Raw genomic sequence first — 21,569 nt, 5'->3', positions numbered from 1 at the left:
GTGTCTGAAACCCCCAAAATATTTATTATTTAGTTTATCAGCATTCATGACAAAGAAAACCATCAAAATAAGCACATTGTTTTCTTATTTTTGCTTAAATGAACGACTAAAAAGATAAATCAATTATCAAAATGTTTGCTGATTGATTTTCCTGTCGATCACTTGACTGATTAATCATTGCAGCACTACTGTTTCTGTTGCAGACCACATGGAAGTCTGACATCACAGAAGAACAGCACACTGTAGGCCGTCCTGGTAGCCTGATGGTTAAAACATAAAACCATAAAAACACTGCAACATTTCAATTTTGGCCCCTTATAAACAGAGTTAGTAAAATCTGTTGGTGTTTGTGCTTCAGAAGACTAAATGAGCAGATTATGGCAATATTGTAATAAGTTTTAATTTCATTCATGATCATTTCAAAGTTTTTCTTGTCCAGTGAATCTTCCTTCCAATGAATAAAATGTCAGCAGAGTCTGTGAAAAGCTCACAAAGCTACATGGGTAAAACTTTATATCAAAATGTAAGAGGAAGCGTTGAATCAGCTGATATTCCCTCACAGCTGAATTTACAGATAGTCCAGAATCTAATTAGAAAATGCAACTGATATTAGCACTGATATATGGATCCATGAGTGATACAGCATGTTGTATATTATACACACACATATTAAGGCAAGAAAAAGGATCTAGTGAATTTGAATGAGTCGGTCCTGAAGTGATGAGGGACAGAGTTACCCAATCATATATAAAAACAGACATCAATGCAGAAACCAGCACAGTTAATATATCAGACATTGATTGACTGTACAAAAGAAGCAAATAATAGTTATGCCTTCCAAAAATAACATGGTTACTGGACTGTGTGGGTGCTGGTTTCTGATTGTCTGTACAGGAAGTTGATGAAAAGCCCCCATGACTCAGCTAGCTGTCTGTCTGTCTGTCTGTCTGTCTCTCTCAATATGGTTGATTCTCTGCACTGTAAGTTAACCAAGAGCTCATATTCACAGTCACTTCAGTCCAGCTGCTGAATCACACTGATGTTTTATATTGTTTTTCTTTTCTCTCTAAATGACCAACTGCACTCTCTTCTGGACAGCTGGTGTAATGTCATACCAGAAAGAAAAGAAGAAGAAGAATTCACATCCAGCATCCTCCTGTACGCTTCCTCCTTCCTCTCAAGGAATATAATCATAGTATTCAGTCTTGTGTTTCTCCACACATCTGGAGATCTATAAGCATCATCAGGAGCTGTGTGACGGGGCAGGTTTGGTGAATTTGCTCTGCAGGAAGACTCTGGGAACACAAAGGCCCTCCTTCTTGTTGACCGTCTCTCTCAGGACGTAGTCGTTAGTGACAGACTGGAAACCCGTCTCCTCAAACAGCTCAGCCAGCAACTCTGAACAGACGAAAAGTGCAGAGAGGACAAAACATATGAATGAATCACACACACACACACACACCTCTTTTATTCTATTCTTATTTTATTTTGATGTTTAGTTCCACTTTATTTTATCTTTTAACTTATCTTCTCATCAATTTTATTAATCTCTGTTTCTTTTGTCTTTTTAAATCTCTGGCTTTTATCAAACTCCATCTCTTTTATTTCATTTTTACTTTTGTTTTGTCTTTTTCAACTTTGAATAAACCTTTTCTCTTATTTTTAAAATGAATTTTCTCTCATGTATTCTGATTTTTTTTTGCGTGCACTGGTCTCAATTCTCATTTTCTTTATGTTGTTCTGCAACTTCTTAATGTCCTTTTCATATTGCAGTGTCTCTAAAAGCAGCTGTAAAATTCATGTAAAAAAAAAAATAGATCAAGTGTTGAATAATAAATCAAGAATTTGAAGTGTGTAGCTTCCTTTATGCTATATTCCAGGTAAATCATTAAAAAAAGAAAACCCTACTACTGCTATTCATAAACTCACTACTTAGTCGTGTCTCTCAATTCAGCTGCAACATCATCGTTTTCTGACATTTTATAGACTAAACAACTCTCTACAACTCTCTCTATCCATCCAGTGATCTCAGTAACAGAAACAAACAAACTATTTACTGACCTTTAGAGAAGAAGTAGGACCTGGTGCCGTCTTGTCGGACGTAGAAGTTCTCCCCCAGTTTGCTGCCGGCTTTAAATCGGAGCATGGCGTGATCGTGCAGGCCGTAGTCCCTGAACAGGACAATGCCTCCGGGCTTCAGCACCTTAAAAACACACAAATGTCACACAACATCATTAAGCTACCAAACAACAAACACATACTGTTAGTTTTCCTCTCTTTTCTAAAACATCTAGTGAGTCTCTGCTCTCACCCTGCTGATGTTCTGCAACGCCAGCTTCATCTTGTCTGGATGGATGGCCGACATGACGAAGATGAGCGTGATGACGTCCACGCTGCTCTCTGGCACATTATCCCTCAGGTCGTCTTTGGTTAAATCACACTGGAAGGCACAGCAGCGCTCGGGGCAGTACAGAGGGTTTTGCTGTCGACAGAAAGAGAAAGATAATACAGTCGTTTTATTTCTATCATCAAGTGTTATTTTTCTCCTTTATTTCTAAGAATGAGATTGTCTTAGATTTTCTGTTTACTTGGAAGCATTAGTATGAAGGAGGAGTGATGGCCCAGGGTTAAAGAGGCAGTATTGAGGTTAGCTGGCTTCTAAAATATTATATGTTGTGTATTGTCCTATGTAGTGAATACAGTAAAGAGTGAATGTGAATCTAGAGCTACGTTTACCTACAGAAGTAAATTGATTGACAGGTCATGAGGAGGGGGGATATCTTACTTTGACAAATTCAACCGCTCGTGGTGAGAAGTCACAGGCGTAAGCGAAGATGTTGAGGTCGTCCTCCAGCAGAGGGAAGATGCAGTTCCCTACTCCGCATCCGGCCTCCAGCAGCACCAACCTCTGAGACTCAAACTGTAAAAACCAGACAGGACAAAGACACAAATATCAGTTTATTATCTAACCATGCATAAGTCAGAATGATGAAGCTAACCCAAATATTCTATTCAAATATTTTACACATTTTGCAGTGTGTTTTGAGGAGAAAGTTGAGAATTGCATCTTTCTTATACAAAACTTACATAGTTGGATATAAATTGGAGATGTAGAGCTGATTTTTGATGGATTATCTACACACCAAAATTATCTGAAGATCCCCCCCAAAATTGTCTTCATGATCGACTAAAGTCTGATTAAAATGGCATATTTCTGAATGAAGTTTGGTGAGATGCTGTTGTGAAAGATGAAAACCTCTTTACTTTAACGTTATTATACTCACTATCTAACAATGAAGTCACCAGTAGTGGAGTTTACTTACACACACAGTTTGTTTACACATGTATCTGATGAAAGTGGAAAATATCTCTGAGCTCTTTAAAAATCTGGTTTTAAGGAGGAGACATCCAGCTGTTAAACTTTTTGAATTACATATACTGTATTATTTACATATTCGTTTAATAAAAGAGAATAATTGCTCACCTCTCTGCATGCTTTCAGCTCTTCAAACTCTCTGGTGGTCCAGTGTCTGTCCTTGAAGAAATTGGTTGTGTTTCTTTTATAAAACAAATCCCAGTTTTTCTGAGCTTCTTTCTCCAACTTCATCTGCTTGAAGTCTGACACCAGAGTCTTCTCACTGCCCAGTCTCTGCAGCTCCTCCTGGGATAAAACTCTAGCAGCAGAAACTACATCTTTCAACTCCACTTCTTGTTCTTCTTCACGTGATGTTATTTTATTATTATCAGCAGCATCTGAGCTTTTATTTTCCAGCAGTGCCATGCTGCTTTTATTTTGATAGGTCACGTTTTGCTGCCTTCTCTTTTCCGTCAGTAACCGTTAGTAACTATTAAGTTATAGTTTTACAAACGTTACAACTAATTCAGCTATTCCGACGATAAATAAAGCTAAAACTAACTAAATATTTAAAAATGATTTCTCCTTAGCAACACATTAAAAACATTTTACGTCCATCTTGTCCGTTAGAAAAAACCTTCCGGGGAAGTTTCAACACGTTTCTTCAGCGTTTCACGTCAATATTGTGAAGAAAAATGATTATTACAATTTATGTTATAGTGACTGAAACTATAGTTCAAGTAATTTTATGTCGAGTTTATTCATGTTTATGTATTTATATGTGTTATATTGTTTGTTTAAAAAAAAAGAAGAGGTAACGGTTGTATTTAACGGTCGGACCATAAACGGAAAAGCGGAACCTCGCTGGTGACGTCACATCGGATGTTATGCTAAACGCTTAGCCGCAGTGCTAACTTTAGTCTTATATAGACTCAGTTTAGTTTCTTTTCTAAACTCCCTGATAGAAAAACAGAGACTATGAACGGGAGCAAAAATACGCTGCTGGACAAAGAGGGGGATGTTTTTGAAGCTCGGAGAAAGCTTTGAGAAGATGCCAAAATCTTCCTTTCTCCCTTAGAAACACATTAAAAACATGTGACGTCCATCTTGTCCGTTAAAAAAACCTTCCGTTAAATTTCAACACGTTTCTTCAGTGTTTCACGTCAATATTGTGAAGGAAAAAAACACCCTTTATTATTATTAAAACTTATATAGTGAATGGAACTATAGTTCAATTAATTTATGTTGAATTCATTCATTTTTTAATCTATGTTTTATATTGTTTGTTTTTAAGAGAGGTTATATTTAACGGTCGGACCACAAACGGAAAGTGACGTTACGACGGATGTTTTGCTAAACGGTTAGCCGCTGTGCTAACTTAGTCTTATATAGTTTGACTTCTTACTCTAAAACATCTCCGTGAACACGTCAAATAAATTAAAACAAGATACATGTAATTTTTGGGGGTTTTAAACCTGTTAAACTCCGGAGACTATGAACGGGAGCACGAATCCGCTGCTGGACAAAGAGGAACATGTTTTGAAGCTCGGAGAAAGCTTTGAGAAGAGGCCAAAATCTTCCTTTCACACCATCAGATGTGAGTGTTTATAAACAGCAGCGATGTTACCATAGCTACCATAGTTACCGTAGTTACCGTAACTCAGAGGTGTCAAACTCATCTTCATTCAAGGGCCACAAACAGCCCAGTTTGGTCTGATGTGTGCCAGACCAGTAAAAAGATGGAAGGAAGGAGACAAGGAAGATAATGAAGGACAAATGGAAGGAAAGAAATAAAAAAAGATAGAAAGAAAGGAGAGACGGAATGAAAAACAGATGGTAGGAAGGAAGGAAGGAAAAGATGGAAGAGAAGACAGGAAGGAAAGATGGAAGGAAGGAAAATAAGTAAGAGAAGACAGGAAGAAAAGATGGAAGGAAGGAAAATAAGTAAGAGAAGACAGGAAGGAAGAGAAGGAATGAAAGACATAGGATGGAAGGAAGGAAGGAAAGAAGGAAAGCACAGAAGGAAGAGAAGGAATGAAAGATAGATGGTAGGAAGGAAGGGAAGAATGGAAGAGAAGTAAGAGAAGACAGGAAGGAAAGATGGAAGGAAGGAAGGACATTTAATTTAAGATTTATTTGGCAGGGACAGTAACACCTCACTCGTTCATACTGCAATGTAAATATGTCAGAGTTAGTTCAGTGGTTAGTTTTCATCTGTAGTTCCTGAGCAGGTCAACAACTCAGCCAAGCACAATAAAAACAGAAGAGAAAATAGTAAATGAGTGATCAGTGAATAAAAGCTTTGGCAGGCATCATTGTATAGTCTGATATTGTCCAGACTAAGAACTGAGGTTTTAGTGTGTGTCAAGCTATTTGTATGACATCTGCTTTTTGTATCTTCCTCATGATTTCTATCTACCCGCTGTCCTTGTTTTACAGATGACTTCAAACCAGCATCTATCGACACGAGCTGTGAGGGAGAGCTGCAGGTTGGGAAAGGAGATGAAGTGACCATAACGTTACCTCACATTCCAGTAAGACATCAGAGCTCTTTTCTTTACGTGGTTACAAGTTCACCAGAAACTATTTCATCAATCAATCAATCTTTATTTACAGAGCACCAAATCACAACACCACTTTTCACATAGAGCAGGTCTAGACTGTAGTAGACTGTACTCTTTAATTTAATTTAAAGAGAGAGAGAGACTGAGAAAGAGAGCGAGAGGATAGAGAGAGAGGCCACCCTTTAACTATAATACTGCTGAGAAGTCTCACAAACTACTGTATGTTGCCACAAAATCCACTTCAAACAATGATTATATGAATTTCAATCATTCAGACTTTATGAAACACTTTTCAGACATAGTAATGTAACACAAAGTTCTTTATGTAGTAAAACATAAAAACAACGAGAAAAGAAGAAGAAAGACATAATGACTCAATAACAACAGGAAGTGAGGAAACACTGTCATAACTCTAATGAATATACAGTGGGGAAACGTCAGAGGTTGGATAATATTATAAAAAAATCAGAATACCCAAATTATAATAATAATATAATAATAAAGATGAATAAAATATAAAGAAACTCTAAAATAAAGTGGGTAAAATGATAAATGTGAGGATGGGTATTAAAAGGAAAACAAAGATAAGAATAAAATAAAACAACTAAAGAAGAAGTAAAACCAGACTTACAAGGTGGAAAACAATTAGGAAATAAAATAGAATTAAAAAGATACATAGTGTATTATTAAATGTATTGTTTTGTGAATTAAAAAGCTGCTGTTTTAATCAATCTCCATGTTTTTAGTATTAGAGTCGTCATGAATTAAATATGAAGGATGATTTTTAACGAATCCTTGCTTTCAACTACATTAACATGGTGATAACACAGTATTAATAAAAAAAAATAACAATAAAGATGACTTTGAAGTTTTTTTTCTACTACAAAAAAATATTAAAATGTCTGCAGGTTGATTTTCTTAGCAAACTGTATCTTAAAATAGTTGATGGTCTGAGTTCAGAGTTCAGACACACACACACATATAGCTGAGTGTCAAGATGACATCTGGCTCATTTATTCATGAATAAAGCTTTCAGTTTGTTCTGTAACAGCTAGCAAGGCAAACACAGAGCTACAATGAAAAGCCTGAAGACTTATTGAGACTGTTTTTGTCCTTGCAGGGCTCCACGCCTCCCATGACGGTCTTCAAAGGAAACAAGCGGCCGTACCAGAAGGACTGCGTGCTCATCATTAACCACGACACCGGGGAGTTCGTTCTGGAGAAGCTGAGCAGCAGCATCCAGGTCAAGAAAACCAGGTGAGAGAGTCACAATAAAAACCTTAGTGAGAGAAGGGTTGATCTGGACTCTGAGCTTCTGTTGAGATAAACATTCACATAAAACCAGCTTTTTAATTTGCAGGTTTGTCATAAAATAATTTTGTTATAGCAGCAGTCAACACAGCTAATCATAAATGTAGGAAATCTTTTTTGTCTATTCGTCATTTCTCACATGCAGAAACATATTTCTGATCTCAAGCCAAAAAAACCTTAAATTTACAACCATTACAGGATTGCTGCTGATACTTAAAAAGTCTTATATTCGATTTTTACGATTAAAGTTTATAAAAAGTCTTCAAAAGTCAGTTTCTAATGATGCTAGGTCTTGTGGCCTCAAACTGCTTCTCTTTGGCTCCACCTTCTGGATGTTGATCATTACTACACCACATTCAACAGATGTGTCCAAAAAAGTACATTTATTTTGGTAGAAACATAATTATGTGAGTTGAAACATTTAACATCTAAAAGAAAATATTTCTCAGCATTTGCACTTTTATTTTATTGATATTTTGAGCCAAAGGAACCATTTTACATGTGCATAGTAACACTTACACTTCTTATAGATAAATACATGTAGACAGTTTTATACCAGCATTTAATATTCTGATCATATCATCAAAGGTTTATTTCACTGATCATTTTTGTCCCTTCTTGTGAAATTTGTCTGCCATCATGTCTGTGTAGCAAGATCAGCATGAATCCTAAGAAAGGAGTAAAATCAGCCTCTATGTTTGTGTTTTAGGGCGGAGGGCAGCAGTAAGATCCAGGCTCGGATCGAGCAGCAGTCGGTCCGGTCCAACCAGCCCACCGCTCAATTCCGGGCCCCCACAAAGCCCGGGGTCGGGGTCAAGACCTCCCCGTCTCCTTCCAAGGATAACCCCTCCCCAGAACCGCAGCTCGATGACATCAAGAGAGGTGAGGCGGAAAAACATAGAACATTGTGTTTTAATTACATTTGTGTTCATTTTTCACAAATATATGAACAAATAAATAAGATAGGAGATAGAGCTTGTGTCTGTGGATTTAATGTGACCCTCTGCTGCCCCCTGCTGTCTGACAGAGCTGCGAGCAGAGGTGGATGTGATCGAGCAGATGAGCAGCAGCGGCAGCAGCAGCTCCTCAGACTCGGCCAGCGCCTCGGGGAGCGGCGACGACAGCAGCAGCAGCGACGGGGAGCACGAAGCCCCCCCCCGACCGCTCAGCCAACCGCTCAGCCAACCGCTCAGCCAGCCCTCCCCCAACCGCCACCCCATGGCCAACGGGGGGGCCGACCGGCAGCAGGGCAACAACCAGCTCATGAACACACTCCGTAAGTGGCTCGTGGTTAGACTTTATTTCTCTGCTGTTGCTCATTCCTTGAAAGGAAATTCAATATTTTTTTGTAGAATTTCTTTTATTTCTATTTAGCAAGAAAACTTTGGTTAAGTTACAATGTGCTTTAACCCTCCTGTCATCCTCCCGGGTCAAATTGACCCCGTCTGTTTTGACTGTTCCTTCTTTCCTCCCTTCCTTCCTTCCTTCTGTCCTTCTTTCCTTCCTCCCTTCCTTCTGTCTTTCTTTCGTCCCTTCCTCCTTCCTCCCTTCTTCCCTTCCTTCCTTCCTTCCTTCCTTCCTTCTGTCCTACTGTCCTTCTTTCCTTCCTCCCTCCTTCCTCCCTTCCTTCTGTCCTCCTTCCTTCCTTCCTTCCTTCCTTCCTTCCTTCCTTCCTTCCCTCCTTCCTTCTTTCCTCCCTCCTACCTTCCTTCCACCCTCCTTTCCTTCCTTCTTCCCCCCTTCCTTCCTTCCTCCTTTCCTTCCTTCTTCCTCCCTTCCTTCCTCCTTTACTTCCTTCTTCCTTCCCTCCTTTCTCCCATCTCTGTAATTATGATGTAATGCTATCACAGCTGATGTAAACGACATCATCAGATTAAACTTTTCATATGTGTCAAACAAAAGCTTCAGGTAGTTTTTAGTCTTAAGATGATGTTAATCATTTTATTTTAGATATAGATAATTATCATTATTACATGACTCCACTGTAGATAAACATTAATACTGAATCATCATCTCTTCCTCTCGTGCTCACAAACCTGTCAGTAACCCGTTTTTCTTTTCTTCTCTTCTGACGTTCACAGGAAACGATCTTCAGCTCAGCGAGTCGGGCAGCGACAGCGACGACGACTGAACTCCCTGCTAGTCAGTCTCTCTCTCCTTCCACACTCCTCCTCCTCCTCCTCTTCCTCCCTTCTGCCTGGTTCACTTGTTCCTTTGCTGTGACCGCTGACCCCAGCTGTATATTCTCGGTTTGACTGTAATTTTCCTTTTTTTTTTCTCTTTCCATTTTTTTTTCTTATTTTTTTAGTATATCCTTTGAAGCTGGCCAGCCTGGAACTTTTAAGAGTGTATTTTTTATTAGATGTATATTTTGTTTTTGTATAGCATAAACTTTAGAAGAGAGAAAACTTTTACTTGAGAGGTATGGAAGATTATATATTAGAGTGCACATACATATTTTCTGTACTTTAGAGCAGCTAGTTTATCTACTCGTATCGCGTCTCGTCTTTTAAGGAGAGGAAGAAGAAGAGGAAGAGGAAGAGATAGTTTCACCCTCTTCTCTTGTCTCTTCATCTATCAGAGAAGCTCTCCTTGTCTTCATGTTTGCTGGGAATAGAAACAAAGTACTTCAACACATCACATAACAACAAACTATTTCCTCCATTTGTTTATCTAGCGTGTGTTCAGGTTCCTCCTAATCTCAACTCTAGTTTCTTAGTGATAGTTTTTAATAAGAAATTCATCTTAATAAACGTCATGCTGGAGCTCAAGCTTATGTCACATGACTTTCATTAAGAGATGAAGCCAGTGTTATTCTATATTTTTTTCTTTATTGTCAACAAATCGCTCATGAAGAGATCAAAACCAATAACGTATTAGTCCGCCTCTTAATATTACACTTCCTACAGCAGTGGTCTCTATCTCTGCTCCTGCTCATTAATTCCTTATCAAGCCTTTGACGAGCTTTAGCTACTTGATAACGAGTTAATAATTATGTGCAGAGATACCTAAAACATGCAGGACAGTAGAAAAGTTGGTGACCACTGTCCTACACTGTCTGTATCTCTCAGCCACATGTTCACTGTCCAGCTGCTCACTTTACATTTTAAGCTAATCTTACAGATACAGGAGGAAGTAGTGCATTTATTTGGGACTATTTCCAGCGGCGGATGTATCCACATTTGGTGCTTTAGCGAATATTTCTGTAGTACTGTATATTTCTGGCAGCAGGACAGTGTGTGTGTGACTGAGTGAAAATAAATTGATAAATTGGTGCATTTTTAATAGGTTTTGTGCAAAAATTGAGCTCTATGGCACAGAGGAATAATATATATCAGACACAGTAATTCACACTAGATCAATTCATTGTTGGTTTTGTTGACAATTAGAGAAATATAAATGAACTAGTTTTTTCCCGGCAATCTAATTACATTAGAATTGAGCTAAATTAACTTTCTGGTTGCTGCTCTATAGTTTTAACTTTTTAGGTTTTGGAAGTATGAAGTTTGAGTTCATGACTGCTGTTTAACTTTATAGGAAATTTGAAGTTTAAGATTTCTGGCATTTTTGGGTCATGTTTATTGTTTCTTTATAATTTAGAGCCAGTTTGCAGATGTTTAAAGCTGAATTTAGTGATTGTTCACCACTAGGGGGCAAAAAATAACACACTCGCATAAAACATGAACATATCTTATATCCAGTATTCACTTTTCTTCTAATTCTGGTTCAGTATCCACTAACTCAGGGGTGTCAAACATGCGGCCCGTGGGCCAGAACCGGCCCACCAAGGGGTGTGATCCGGCCCACTTTCCTTTCTGTGTTCTTTTCCTTCCTTCCTTCTGTCCTTCCTTCCGTCTGTCCTTCCTCCCTACCTTCCTTTTATCATTTTTTTCACTCCTTCCATCTATCCTTCCTACCTTCCTTTTTTCCTTTCTTCCTTCCATCTGTCCTTCCTTCCTTCTGTCCTTCCTGCCATCTGTCCTTCCTACCTTCCTGTTTTCCTTTCTTCGTTTGTTCGTTCCGCCGTTTCTTCCATCTGTCCTTCCTTCTTTCCTTCCTTCCTTCTGTCTGTCCTTCCTACCTTTCTTCTCTCTTTCCTTTTGTCCCTCTATTCTCCTCTTTCTTCCCTCCATCTATTTAATGATGGTGCCCACATGAGATCAAATTGGTCTGTATGTGGCCCTTGAATGAATATGAGTTTGACACCCCTGCACTAACTCCTTTTTAGAAAAATATCAGTGCTACTTCTTCACCAGCTAAAGCTAATGTATCTGTCATGTGATGCTGAAGGCAGAAAATCCCTAAAAAAGTGTTGATTTTTTTTTTTGCAAGCTCTCTGGTTGTTACAGCCAGTGTTACTACATTAAAACCACAGGCAGCTGTTTGAGTGTAATTTGATGATTATAAATGCATTCTCAGCATTTATTTGTAGGGATGTCCTCTTTACTTCCAGTTTGACGGTCAGATGAAGTGCTTTAACTGCCATTACTCATCATTTAGCTCATATAATAAATGTCTCAATACATCCTGCTGATTCACAGTAGGACCAGTTTCAGTATCAAAGCTTGTGGAAGAGAATTAGAGTTGATATGAAACATTTAGTTAATAACTGGTGAGTGAATTAGTTCAGGGTGTAGTCATTAATATAAAAAACACCTAAAATCCAACATATGCAGCATCGAGTGTGATTTATAAAAAAACCAACAACCCCGTTTTCCTCCAAAGAGCTTTAGTTCAAAATGACCACTATGTGTTTCCTGTTTGTCGTGTGTCGCTCGTTAAAAAAAAAAACTCCAGAGAAAATCTTATTTTTGCTCCAGATGTTTCATATAAAAGCTGCACCGTGGTACCATCTCATGCCTTACAGCGGCTCCGTCTGTTTAAATCAACAGTGAATGTCTCATTATGTAGTGAAATGCCAAAGACTCGACCTCTCGCGGCTCATCGTGTGCAGAGAGCAGCGGACATGTTTTGGTGTTGTGGATTTGAGTCGTGATGTCAGTGATTGTTCCCGTTCTTAATCTGCTGGTGTTAATTGAATATGATTTGGTGCTGATCATACAGAACTGTGTGTGTGTGTGTGTGTGTGTGTGTGTGTGTGTGTGTGTGTGTGTGTGTATCATTATTAGTGCAACACAACAGACTAAAAACACACAATGAAGGAGTTTCATCACAAAATGACTAAACTGACAGTTCAGAGCATTTTCTGAGAAGATGTTGGGTTTTTCCACTCTGAAAAAACAACTTATTTGACTGATATTGAATGTTTAGTTTAGTAAATAAAGTCAGTATTACTCTGCAGGACTTTACCTTAGGTCTCCTTTCTCAGTGTACACATAGTTTAAATTCATCCCAATAGTTACAGGAGACAACAAGCAACAAATCTGATTGAAATTGAAGCAGAATAGTGAGTCTCCAAAGTCCAAACTTCCTGAGGTTTGAGAGCTGAGTAGACCTGAAAATATTTGATGAAACATGATCTAATTAACAACTTTATGGACTGTCTTCATTAGTCCGCTGGTAAATCTAGCTACGTATGTTATCAGTTTTCTTCCTATCTTTATTCAAGAGCATGCTATATCAATTTGAGAGCATTATTTATTGATTTTCACCTTCAGATTTTCCCCTCAAACCCCTAACCCTTGCACTCAGGTAGTCTCTGCTTGCATTTATATTTGAAGCAACCTCAGAGCGAGAAGAACAACTGGACCTAACCCTAACCCTAACCCTACCCTTGAATGCAAGAAATCTTTGCAAGCAACAATTTAGAGCAGAAACAGAGCAAATATAATGCAAGCAGAGGCTATTAGAGTGTGAGGGCAGAGTTTTGAGTGACAATATTACAACATCTAGAGGTGAAATCAATAAATCATGTTCTCAAATTGATATACCAACAAAAAAAACCCTCCATAGCTACTGCAGTTTGTTTGCAGGTAACTCAACTGTTTCCTGTTTGCTCTTGGTTTTGAGGGAATCCAGTCTGACTGCAGCTTTAACAGAAGTCACTCAAGCATAGTCTGAACTCTCACACACTGTCCTGAGAAGAGATGTTGTGTATTATTAGCATGTACGGACTTCAAGAAACTCAGAAAATGATTCCCTACTTACTTAGTGAATATTATGGTGCATTATGGTGCACACTACCTAACTTTCCTCTCAGCAGACACACAGGTGCAATTATAATCATTAACAATGTCTGAATCCCATGTGAGTTTTCCCAGGTTGATGACCTCGGTATGGTGCACGATGGCTCACTGGACATCGTTCATATTATCACTTCTACGTGTGTTCTTCAAACTATGACTAATCGATCCACGTCTTCCTCCCTCTCCTGTAACTATAAAAATGGGACAAACTCCAATTATTGGTACATTTAAGACCTTGAAACATAAAGTATAAACATTCAAAAATATCATTCTCTACAAATCTGTATTAGTCTTTGGACGTCTATCTGCAAGAACATTAAATTCAGTATGAAATAAAAACTAAAAACTTATAAAGAAGAAGAGAATCATCTACATTTTTAAATATTTAGTAGTGAACATAAAACATTTTTAACCCAAATTGTCGTGTAGCATTTTAAAATGAAACTCTTTCACCACCCACTAACGTCAAATTCAGTTTCACCAACATCATCGTGTTGTATTGGATGTAATTGTTGTTGTTGTTGATGATGATGATGATGATGATGAAGAGACGATTACTGACACACCACACATTACTTAAAAACAGTTCAAAAGACAAATATCCTGTTTTTCCAGGAGTACCAGGTACTATATATGTATTTATTTTCTTTATATGGGAAATGAACCACCTGCCCAGTGTTGGTCAAATTTAATCTCATTTGGTTTTTTACACATCTCATCTGTACTTGAAGACAAAGCAGTGAATGAAATATCGCTGATGAAGGTTGGTGCAAAAGTCACATTTTCTCCTTTTTTGGTTTTTTCCTCTTTTGTCGTCTGTAATAACACTCGTCTCTTATCAAACTGTTGTATTTGGGTGTTTTTAGTTTTTTTTTTTTTTTTTTAAGTTCTCATGTTTTGTTTTTAGTGCTACGTTTTTGTGTGAAATATGTTTGTATAAATTTGAAGTGTATTAAATAAAAGTGTGCAGATGTATTTAAAAATTGATGTTGTTCCTCCTTTTGTTTTGTTTTTTTCTTATCGAGCTGATGAAGTGAATATAGTTGTGTTGAAGGTTTTAAGATGTAGCAATTGTCTCTTAAAGTGAAGAAACAAGACGAGTAGAGCTGCAACAAAAAATATACGTAATTAATGTGATCTTTTTAAAGTTTCTTAGGCTGTGTTCACACTGCAAGCCAAAATCCGATTTTTAACCAATCTAGATTCAAACCACCTTTGGGAGGAAGTTTGGACAGATGTGTCTGAGTCTGAACAGCTCCAAACACTCATATCGGATTTGACTGTGACGTCTCTCTACGTCTCTACGCTACGTCACTCTATGCAACACCAGACCCGCGCTTATTCCAGTTGTAGTCACTGGAGGACTTATTCCAGCTGTTGTTGCTAGGTGATATCACTGGAGGACTTATTCCAGTTGTTGTTGCTAGGTGTGTCACTGGAGGCAACGGAGGACGTAAACATCAGTCCTTGGACAGAGGACCAAACCATATTCTTAATCTTTGGGGAGATGGCTCCGTTCAAGCGAAGCTCGAGGGTTTGTTGTTGCTGTCGCTGTCGCTATTATATGACATCACACAATACACGCTAGATGACGCCTCCGCTCTGACAATGTTGCCACGGCAACCTGTCAGATTGGTCATTAATCTGGCCCAGTCTGAACAGAGCCAAATCTGACTTGGACACTTGCTAAAACAGTGTGAACAGTCAGGCCTAAAAATCAGATTTGAGAAGGAATCAGATTAGAATCAGATTAGAATCAGATTAGAATCAGATTAGAATCAGATTAGAATCAGATTTGAATCAGATTTGCCTGCAGTGTGAACGCAGCCTTAAAGTTTTTGTGATCTTTCTTGTTTTCAATCTTCTTCAGGCCAAATACTTTGCTCAAAACAAGAAGGAATCGAACCAGCAACCTTTGGGTCAGTTAGCTTCTCCCAACATTAACAAACACTTGTAACAAAAAAAAACAAACAAAAAAGTAAAGACAAAAAAAAAAAGAAAGAAAAGAACTTCGATAAAAGATTATATTGCTGGTCTTAAATAATTATTGTCAAGTGAAACATACGCTTAGATGAACACCTTCAGTTTGATACTAACCACGACAACCTGTACACGGAACACATGAACACGATACAGTACTTTTTCCCTGCGATGGTGCAACGACTTGAGTCACATTTGGGCAAATTTCTCTTCAAAAAACAGTTAACACAAAAAAAAAAGTACACAACAAATACATAAATAGCTTTTTTTTCCCTTTAGATCATTTCTCAACGCAATTCTGTTCATGATTCTGGCTCTTGCTACGACTTGTCATCTGACTGATATATAAATTAACAATATCAACAACAAATAATAATAATAATTAGAACAATAATAATAATAATAATAATATAAAAGCTGTCTGTCTTTCATATAAATCTGCTAGCTTACAGTATGAAATGATGGAATAGAGATAACGAGGGCAGTTCGATATGATGCATCGGAGAGTTTCTGCTTTTCTTAATTTTTTTTTAAAATCCTCCCCATTTCCAGATGCAGATGCTCACTTCAGAGTGTTTTGCGAGAGAAAAATTCGGGCAGCCATTTTGGCTCAAACGGGGGGGGGGGGGGGGGGGTCCACTGTCCCCCGAATAGTTTCCTGAGGGTCCGTGATATAGCGTGCTCTGCTCAAAATTGTTCCTCAGATGCTGGAGATTTAAAAAAAAAAAAAAAAAGAAGAAGAAGAAACAAAATAAAAATCTCCACATAGAGCCCCTGAGTTTTCTCTTATGAGTGAAGTTCTACCGAAATTAGCGCCCCTGTGTGGCGGCGGCTGATATGACAGTACATAGTATTACAAGAGGCACAAAGAAAGCATCCGCTAAGTTTCCCTTCAGTCCATCACTGTGACTCGCCTCCTTTTCCACGATATGGACCCTGAGTACCTTGTTGCATCTGATCTGTCGACTCCACAGCCTTTTGCCCCCCGCCCCCCTCCCCAATCCCTAACCTAATCTCCTTCCCTCCCACCCGGGTCACAAGGGTCACCGTCCAGGACAGGCGGTGGGTTTGATGCAGCGTCCCTGGAACAGCACCAGGTTGGCGGGGCAGTGGCAGCCGGCCACGCAGGGCTTGTGGCACGGTCCAATCTCGTTCCAGTTGTCGCAGGTTTTGGTGCAGCCCGGTCCGCAGGTGTCGTAGACGGCGCCGTGTTTACACTGGGTGGCTGAAGAGGAGATTTTAAAAAACAAAAAAGAAGAAGAGGTTAGGACTGAAGATATAACCAAAACAAATCTTCTATGTTTTGCTATTTTTTACCATCACACCACAAACACGTCAAGAAATGTTATGATATATTCCTTAAGCCTCCTGTTGTCCTCAGGTCAAGGAAGGAAGGAAGGAAGGAAGGAGGGAATGAAAGGAGGAAGAAAGGATAAGAGGAAGGAAGGAAAGAAGGAAGGACAGGAGGAAGGAAGGAAAGAAAGAAGGACAGGAGGAATGACAGGAGGAAGGAAGGAAGGAAAGGAGTAAGGAGGGAGGAAAAGAGGAAGGAAGGAAGGAAGGAAGGAAGGAAGGAAGGAAGGGAGGGAGGGAAGAAGGAAGGAAAGGAGGAAGGTAGGAAGGAAGGAAGGAAGGGAGGAAAGAAGTATGGAAGGAGGAGGGAGCAAAGAAAGAGGCAAGGAGGGGAAGAACGAAGGAAAAATTAAAAAAAGAGGGTGGAAGGGAGGAAGGAAGGAACAGTCAAAAGAGACGGGGTCAATTTGACCCGGGAGGACGACAGGAGGGTTAAAGGACCAAATTTACTTTCTATTTGTGTGATTTTAAAGGGTAAGTTGTTCACACGAAGGCTAAAACTAATTTTATCCTGACATTTCCTCAACATCTGCCATATTTGTTTTGTGTTTAATAATCAAAAGCATCCGTAGCAGACTGTTGTAAATTACATAATAACAGAACTATAACAGAGTAACATGACATCTAAATCTGACTCATCTGTATAAATTTAATTTCAGATTATTATTCATGTCTTGATGCCGCGTCTTTCACTACAGATCTCATGTGAGGCTGTGATTGGTTCACTCACCCACGCAGGCGGTGTCAGGCTTCCAGAGGACGGGCACTCCTTCCCTCTCGCAGGCGCGGCTGTAGGCGATGAAGGACTCGCAGTAACAGTTCTTATGGACCGGACACTCACACATGTCCGTCACACAGGACCTGACAGAGGGACAGAGCAGGACATTTTACAAAACGATTTCTAATAAGTGCTTTCTGTTTTTGGGGTCGGTGATTTTTTTGGTAAAGATATAAGTTGTATGTGCAGGAAAATGCAGAAACAGAGATGAATGTGCATCATTATAATGGTAATAAACTCTATTCAAAGCAGGCAGGGAGCTCCGGTCCTCTGAAATGAGGCCAACGCGGAAGTAACTTAGAATTGCATTCTATCAAAAGGCCACCAGGGGGCAACCGTCTTTATACAAATCAATGGAGAATTCACCAACTTCTCACTTGATTTCTAACCTCAGTAAACGTTTTCAAAATGTGTTTATGGTCTCAATCGCTAGTTTAAAGCCTTCTTCAATGCAGTATGATGTTCATTTGGGACATTTTGGCCTCCCTGATTTTATATGTGAGGATAAAGCAGGGTATGCATTAGGTCGTGGCTATGTCGTGATTGACAGGTTGATTGCCCAATGTCCTCGAGATCCAGCCCTCGCAACCATAGCAACCTCCCCGCTCCACCGTTGGCTCCACCTCATGCCCATATAAGTAGAATCCGTGTTTTTATTTTTCCCAGCATGCACCTGAAATTTTCAAAAACTATTGGCTTCCGAGCAGAAGTTCACAAACCAATGGGTGACGTCGCGGATGTTACGTCCATTTCTTTTAGACAGTCTATGGTTCAAAGCAAATCATGGCTCTGGCCTTTTAAACTTTCAGATTTTGAAGTCAAATGCTTACTTTAAAGTTCAGTTTTCTTGGTTTTAACATCCAAATTTAGTTTATCTAGTAAAGAAAAATGTTTTAAGGTAATTTTGCAGTAATGTTAAATTAAGATTAAGGGAAGTTTTAGTCATGAAACCATAAAAAAAGATTCCTTTCAGAAGATAACGTGTTATCAAAAGTCAACTTTCTTTATATTAAAGCCTGATCTGGGATTTTTTGGAACATTATTTGCCTTCATCATTATTACAGACTCAGTTCGTAGCCTCTCGCTTTGTCCTCACCTGTAGAACGGGGCGAAGTCGACCACACGGTGACACTTCTGAAACTCCCACGACTTGATCTTCTGACATTCCCGGTGAGCGCGGAACTTTACTTTGACGCTGCCGGGGCACAGGAAGGAAGTCGGCCGGCGAGGAGGCGGCTGCTGGGCGCAAACCTCGTTGCCCTCGACCCGCCACGACTCTGCAAACTCGTCCACGTCGAACTTGAACTGGCCGTCTCCTCCCATGGTGTCGTCACGCTTGTGGCCATTGTAGTTACCGCAAAGGCCGCAGAGGCGACCGCGCAGGTGGGGGGCGGCCACGACCTCCACGAAACTGTCACCATCCCATGTGATCTCCAGACCTGCAGGAGATAAAGGTGATTTATTTAGACATTATACAACAAAACCAGTCAGAGGTAAGTGCTTTGTGTGTGTTTTAACAGTTTTTTAGACATATGGACGAAAGTTTCAATGCAATCCTTCCTTCCTTCCTCCCTCCTTTCCTTCCTTCTTCAGCCCTCCCTCCTACCTTCCTTCTTTCCTTCCTTTCCTGTCCTTTCTTCCTCCCTCCTTTCCTTCCTTCCTGTCCTTCCTTCCTTCCTACCTACCTCCCTCCTTTCCTTCCTTCCTCCTCCCTCCCTTCCTTGACTCGAGGACAACAGGAGGGTTAAGAAACTTAAAGTACAGACTCCAATTACAGATGTTTGCTGCTGTTTCTTGAAATAATCGCTTTAAAAATCTCAAATCTAAAAAATGATTACATCAGAAGCAGATGAAGGCTAATAGTAGGATTCAATATATTGATTATGAATTCATATATATAAATTTCCTCTTCTAACTTTGCATGTTGGAAGATTTAAAAGTCAGTAGTTTGATTGTATAAAACCAATAAATAGTGAATGAGTGCAGTTTAATCTCTTAACCTGCGACCTGAGTGTTGCGTGCTGACCTGCGATGGTGGTGAGTTTGAGCAGGTATCCATCCAGGTCAATGTGAACCCCGGGGCCGTGGTAAGGGAGGGCGATGCGGGTGCCGTTCCTCCGGACCGTCAGGTGCTGATGGAGGCTGAGGGTCAAGCCTGCCAGCCTCACTTCCACCGACTGAGTCCAGGAGAAGGAGCGAGTCCGCCGGGCGTCGTTCTTCACCAACACCTGGGAGAGAGAGACGGAGAAATAAAAGTCAGAAATGATGACACAATATTATGATGAGTGGGAGGAAGGAAGGGAAGAAGGAAAGGAGGAAGGAAGCCAGGAAGAAGGAAGAATGAAGGACGGATGGAATGGAGGAAGGAAGGGAGAAAGGAGGAACGAAGGATGGAAGGGAGGAGGAAGGAAGGACAGGAGGAAGAAGGAAGGAAAGGAGGAAAGAAGGCAGGAAGAAGGAAGGAAGGGAGGAAGAAGGAAAGAAAGAAGGAAGGAAGGAAAGGGGGAAGGGAGGAAGATAGGAAGGAATGAGGAAGGAAGGAAGGAAGGAAGGAAAGGAGTAAGGAGGGATGGAGGAAAAGAGGAAGGAAGGAAAGGAGTAAGGAGAGAAGGAAGGGTGGAAGGAAGGAAGGAAGGAGGAGGGAAGGAAGGAAGGAAGGAAATTGCATGTTTTTATGTTTTTTGTTTCTAATTCTTCCTGTTAAAAGCACATTGAGTTTCCATCGTGTATTAAATGTGTTATATAAATAAAGCTGCGTTCCTAAAGGTTGTGATATTGCTGAAATGAAGCTGTAGTCGTACCGTGAAGCTGGAGTCGGGGGTGTTGATGTTCACGCTGCTTCCCGGCCCAGCGAAGGGGGCGCTGCCGCATTCACGAGTCAGCACATACTGACAGGTGCCCTGAAAGTTAAAGGTCCTGCCGTCGAACGTGTTGTAGTGAGGGTCTCCAAAAACTGTACACACACCCGGCTCTGCAGAGGGACGGAGACAAATCCATGAGAAAAAAATGAGCAGAAGAAACATAAATACATAGAGAGCACGGTTGAACTCAGCTACCTTTTAAAAAAATAAAACAACCTCAAAAAAGCAGACTTGTGATGACAGCCAGCAACAAAAAGATAATTCACTATTACATTTTGGAGGCAGGATTTGTGGTCTGGTCAAACTATGCCTCTCAACTCCACACAACATTATAAACCAGGCACATGGAGGCTTTGTAGTCTTGTAATGGTACATTTACAGCCATTTTTGGGATTTCTGCTGTAGGTTGCAGCCAAAAACCAAAGTAAAATGACCCGAGGGCAAACCGCAGGTTGGGCCAGAGTTCATGGGAAACGCTCAGCTGAAGCAACAACGGCTGGACTCAGTTTTACTGCTTTTAAAAAAAGGGGCTGAATCATAGCTTTTAAATTCACTTTGATTGATTAACCATCAATACAGATGATCCAAACACACTTCTGATTCCACAGCTGCATAAACACAGAATTTAATGCTAGAAATATTTAATACAATCAAGAAATGAAGACATTTTAAAGACTCAAATTCAAGAGTTTTCTTTGCGACCCAGATTATACAAAAATGTAAATATTGGACTCATATTTACTCAAAAATTCAAAACCCCACCATTGCCTTCCGTCCTTCCTTCCTTCCTTCCTTCCTTCTTCCTCCCTTCCATCCTTCCTTCTTTTCCTTCCTTCTTCCTCCCTCCCTCCCTTCCTTCCTCCCTTGCATCCTTCCTCTTTTCCTTCCTTCCTCTCTCCCTTCCCTTCCTTCTTCCTCCCTCCCTTCCTTCCTCCCTTCCTCCCTTCCTTCCTCCCTTGCATCCTTCCTCCTTTCCTTCCTTCCTCTCTCCTTCCTGATTGATTGATTAACTGTCAATACAGATGATCCAAAAACACTTCTAATTCCACAGCTGCATAAACACAGAATTTAATGCCAGAAATATTTAATACAATCAAGAAATAAAGACATTTTAAATACTCAAATTCAAGAGTTTTCGTTGATTAATTAAGAATATGAGTCAATCCCACAACTCTGTGTGTGTGGAGGAGTTTAAACTTGAGGATGAACTTACTCACTTTC

At 39.8% G+C, this 21,569-nt stretch overlaps 3 protein-coding genes across 3 annotated transcripts in view; 1 reads left to right on the top strand and 2 right to left on the bottom strand.

Annotated features, from left to right (window-relative positions):
• Positions 1–1,048: 1,048 nt before the first annotated feature.
• Positions 1,049–4,032, bottom strand: mettl6 (methyltransferase 6, methylcytidine). The gene is made up of 5 exons (XM_053327255.1): positions 3,485–4,032; positions 2,786–2,920; positions 2,312–2,482; positions 2,062–2,203; positions 1,049–1,398 (listed from the first exon to the last, which is right to left on the bottom strand). The coding sequence occupies exons 1-5, from the start codon at positions 3,779–3,781 to the stop codon at positions 1,244–1,246; spliced, it is 900 nt and encodes a 299-aa protein (XP_053183230.1). The 5' UTR covers positions 3,782–4,032; the 3' UTR covers positions 1,049–1,243.
• A 681-nt stretch (positions 4,033–4,713) lies between these two features.
• On the top strand, positions 4,714–9,779 carry eaf1 (ELL associated factor 1). The gene is made up of 6 exons (XM_053327256.1): positions 4,714–4,952; positions 5,795–5,889; positions 7,040–7,176; positions 7,940–8,112; positions 8,258–8,506; positions 9,312–9,779. The coding sequence occupies exons 1-6, from the start codon at positions 4,850–4,852 to the stop codon at positions 9,359–9,361; spliced, it is 807 nt and encodes a 268-aa protein (XP_053183231.1). The 5' UTR covers positions 4,714–4,849; the 3' UTR covers positions 9,362–9,779.
• A 6,620-nt stretch (positions 9,780–16,399) lies between these two features.
• bmper (BMP binding endothelial regulator) overlaps positions 16,400–21,569 on the bottom strand; it is a 43,206-nt gene continuing 38,036 nt past the window's right edge. The window contains exons 11-16 of the mRNA XM_053327250.1: positions 21,566–21,569; positions 20,289–20,458; positions 19,514–19,715; positions 18,584–18,926; positions 17,440–17,570; positions 16,400–16,581 (exon numbers count right to left, since the gene is read on the bottom strand). The exon at positions 21,566–21,569 is cut by the window's right edge and continues 42 nt beyond it. Of these exons, the coding sequence (XP_053183225.1) occupies positions 16,400–16,581; positions 17,440–17,570; positions 18,584–18,926; positions 19,514–19,715; positions 20,289–20,458; positions 21,566–21,569 (1,032 nt within the window). The remainder of the gene's footprint in view (positions 16,582–17,439; positions 17,571–18,583; positions 18,927–19,513; positions 19,716–20,288; positions 20,459–21,565) is intronic.

This window comes from Scomber japonicus, chromosome 10, assembly GCF_027409825.1.
Source record: "Scomber japonicus isolate fScoJap1 chromosome 10, fScoJap1.pri, whole genome shotgun sequence".
In the NCBI taxonomy this organism is placed as follows: domain Eukaryota; kingdom Metazoa; phylum Chordata; class Actinopteri; order Scombriformes; family Scombridae; genus Scomber; species Scomber japonicus.
This window is presented reverse-complemented; position numbering and strand designations above follow the sequence as displayed.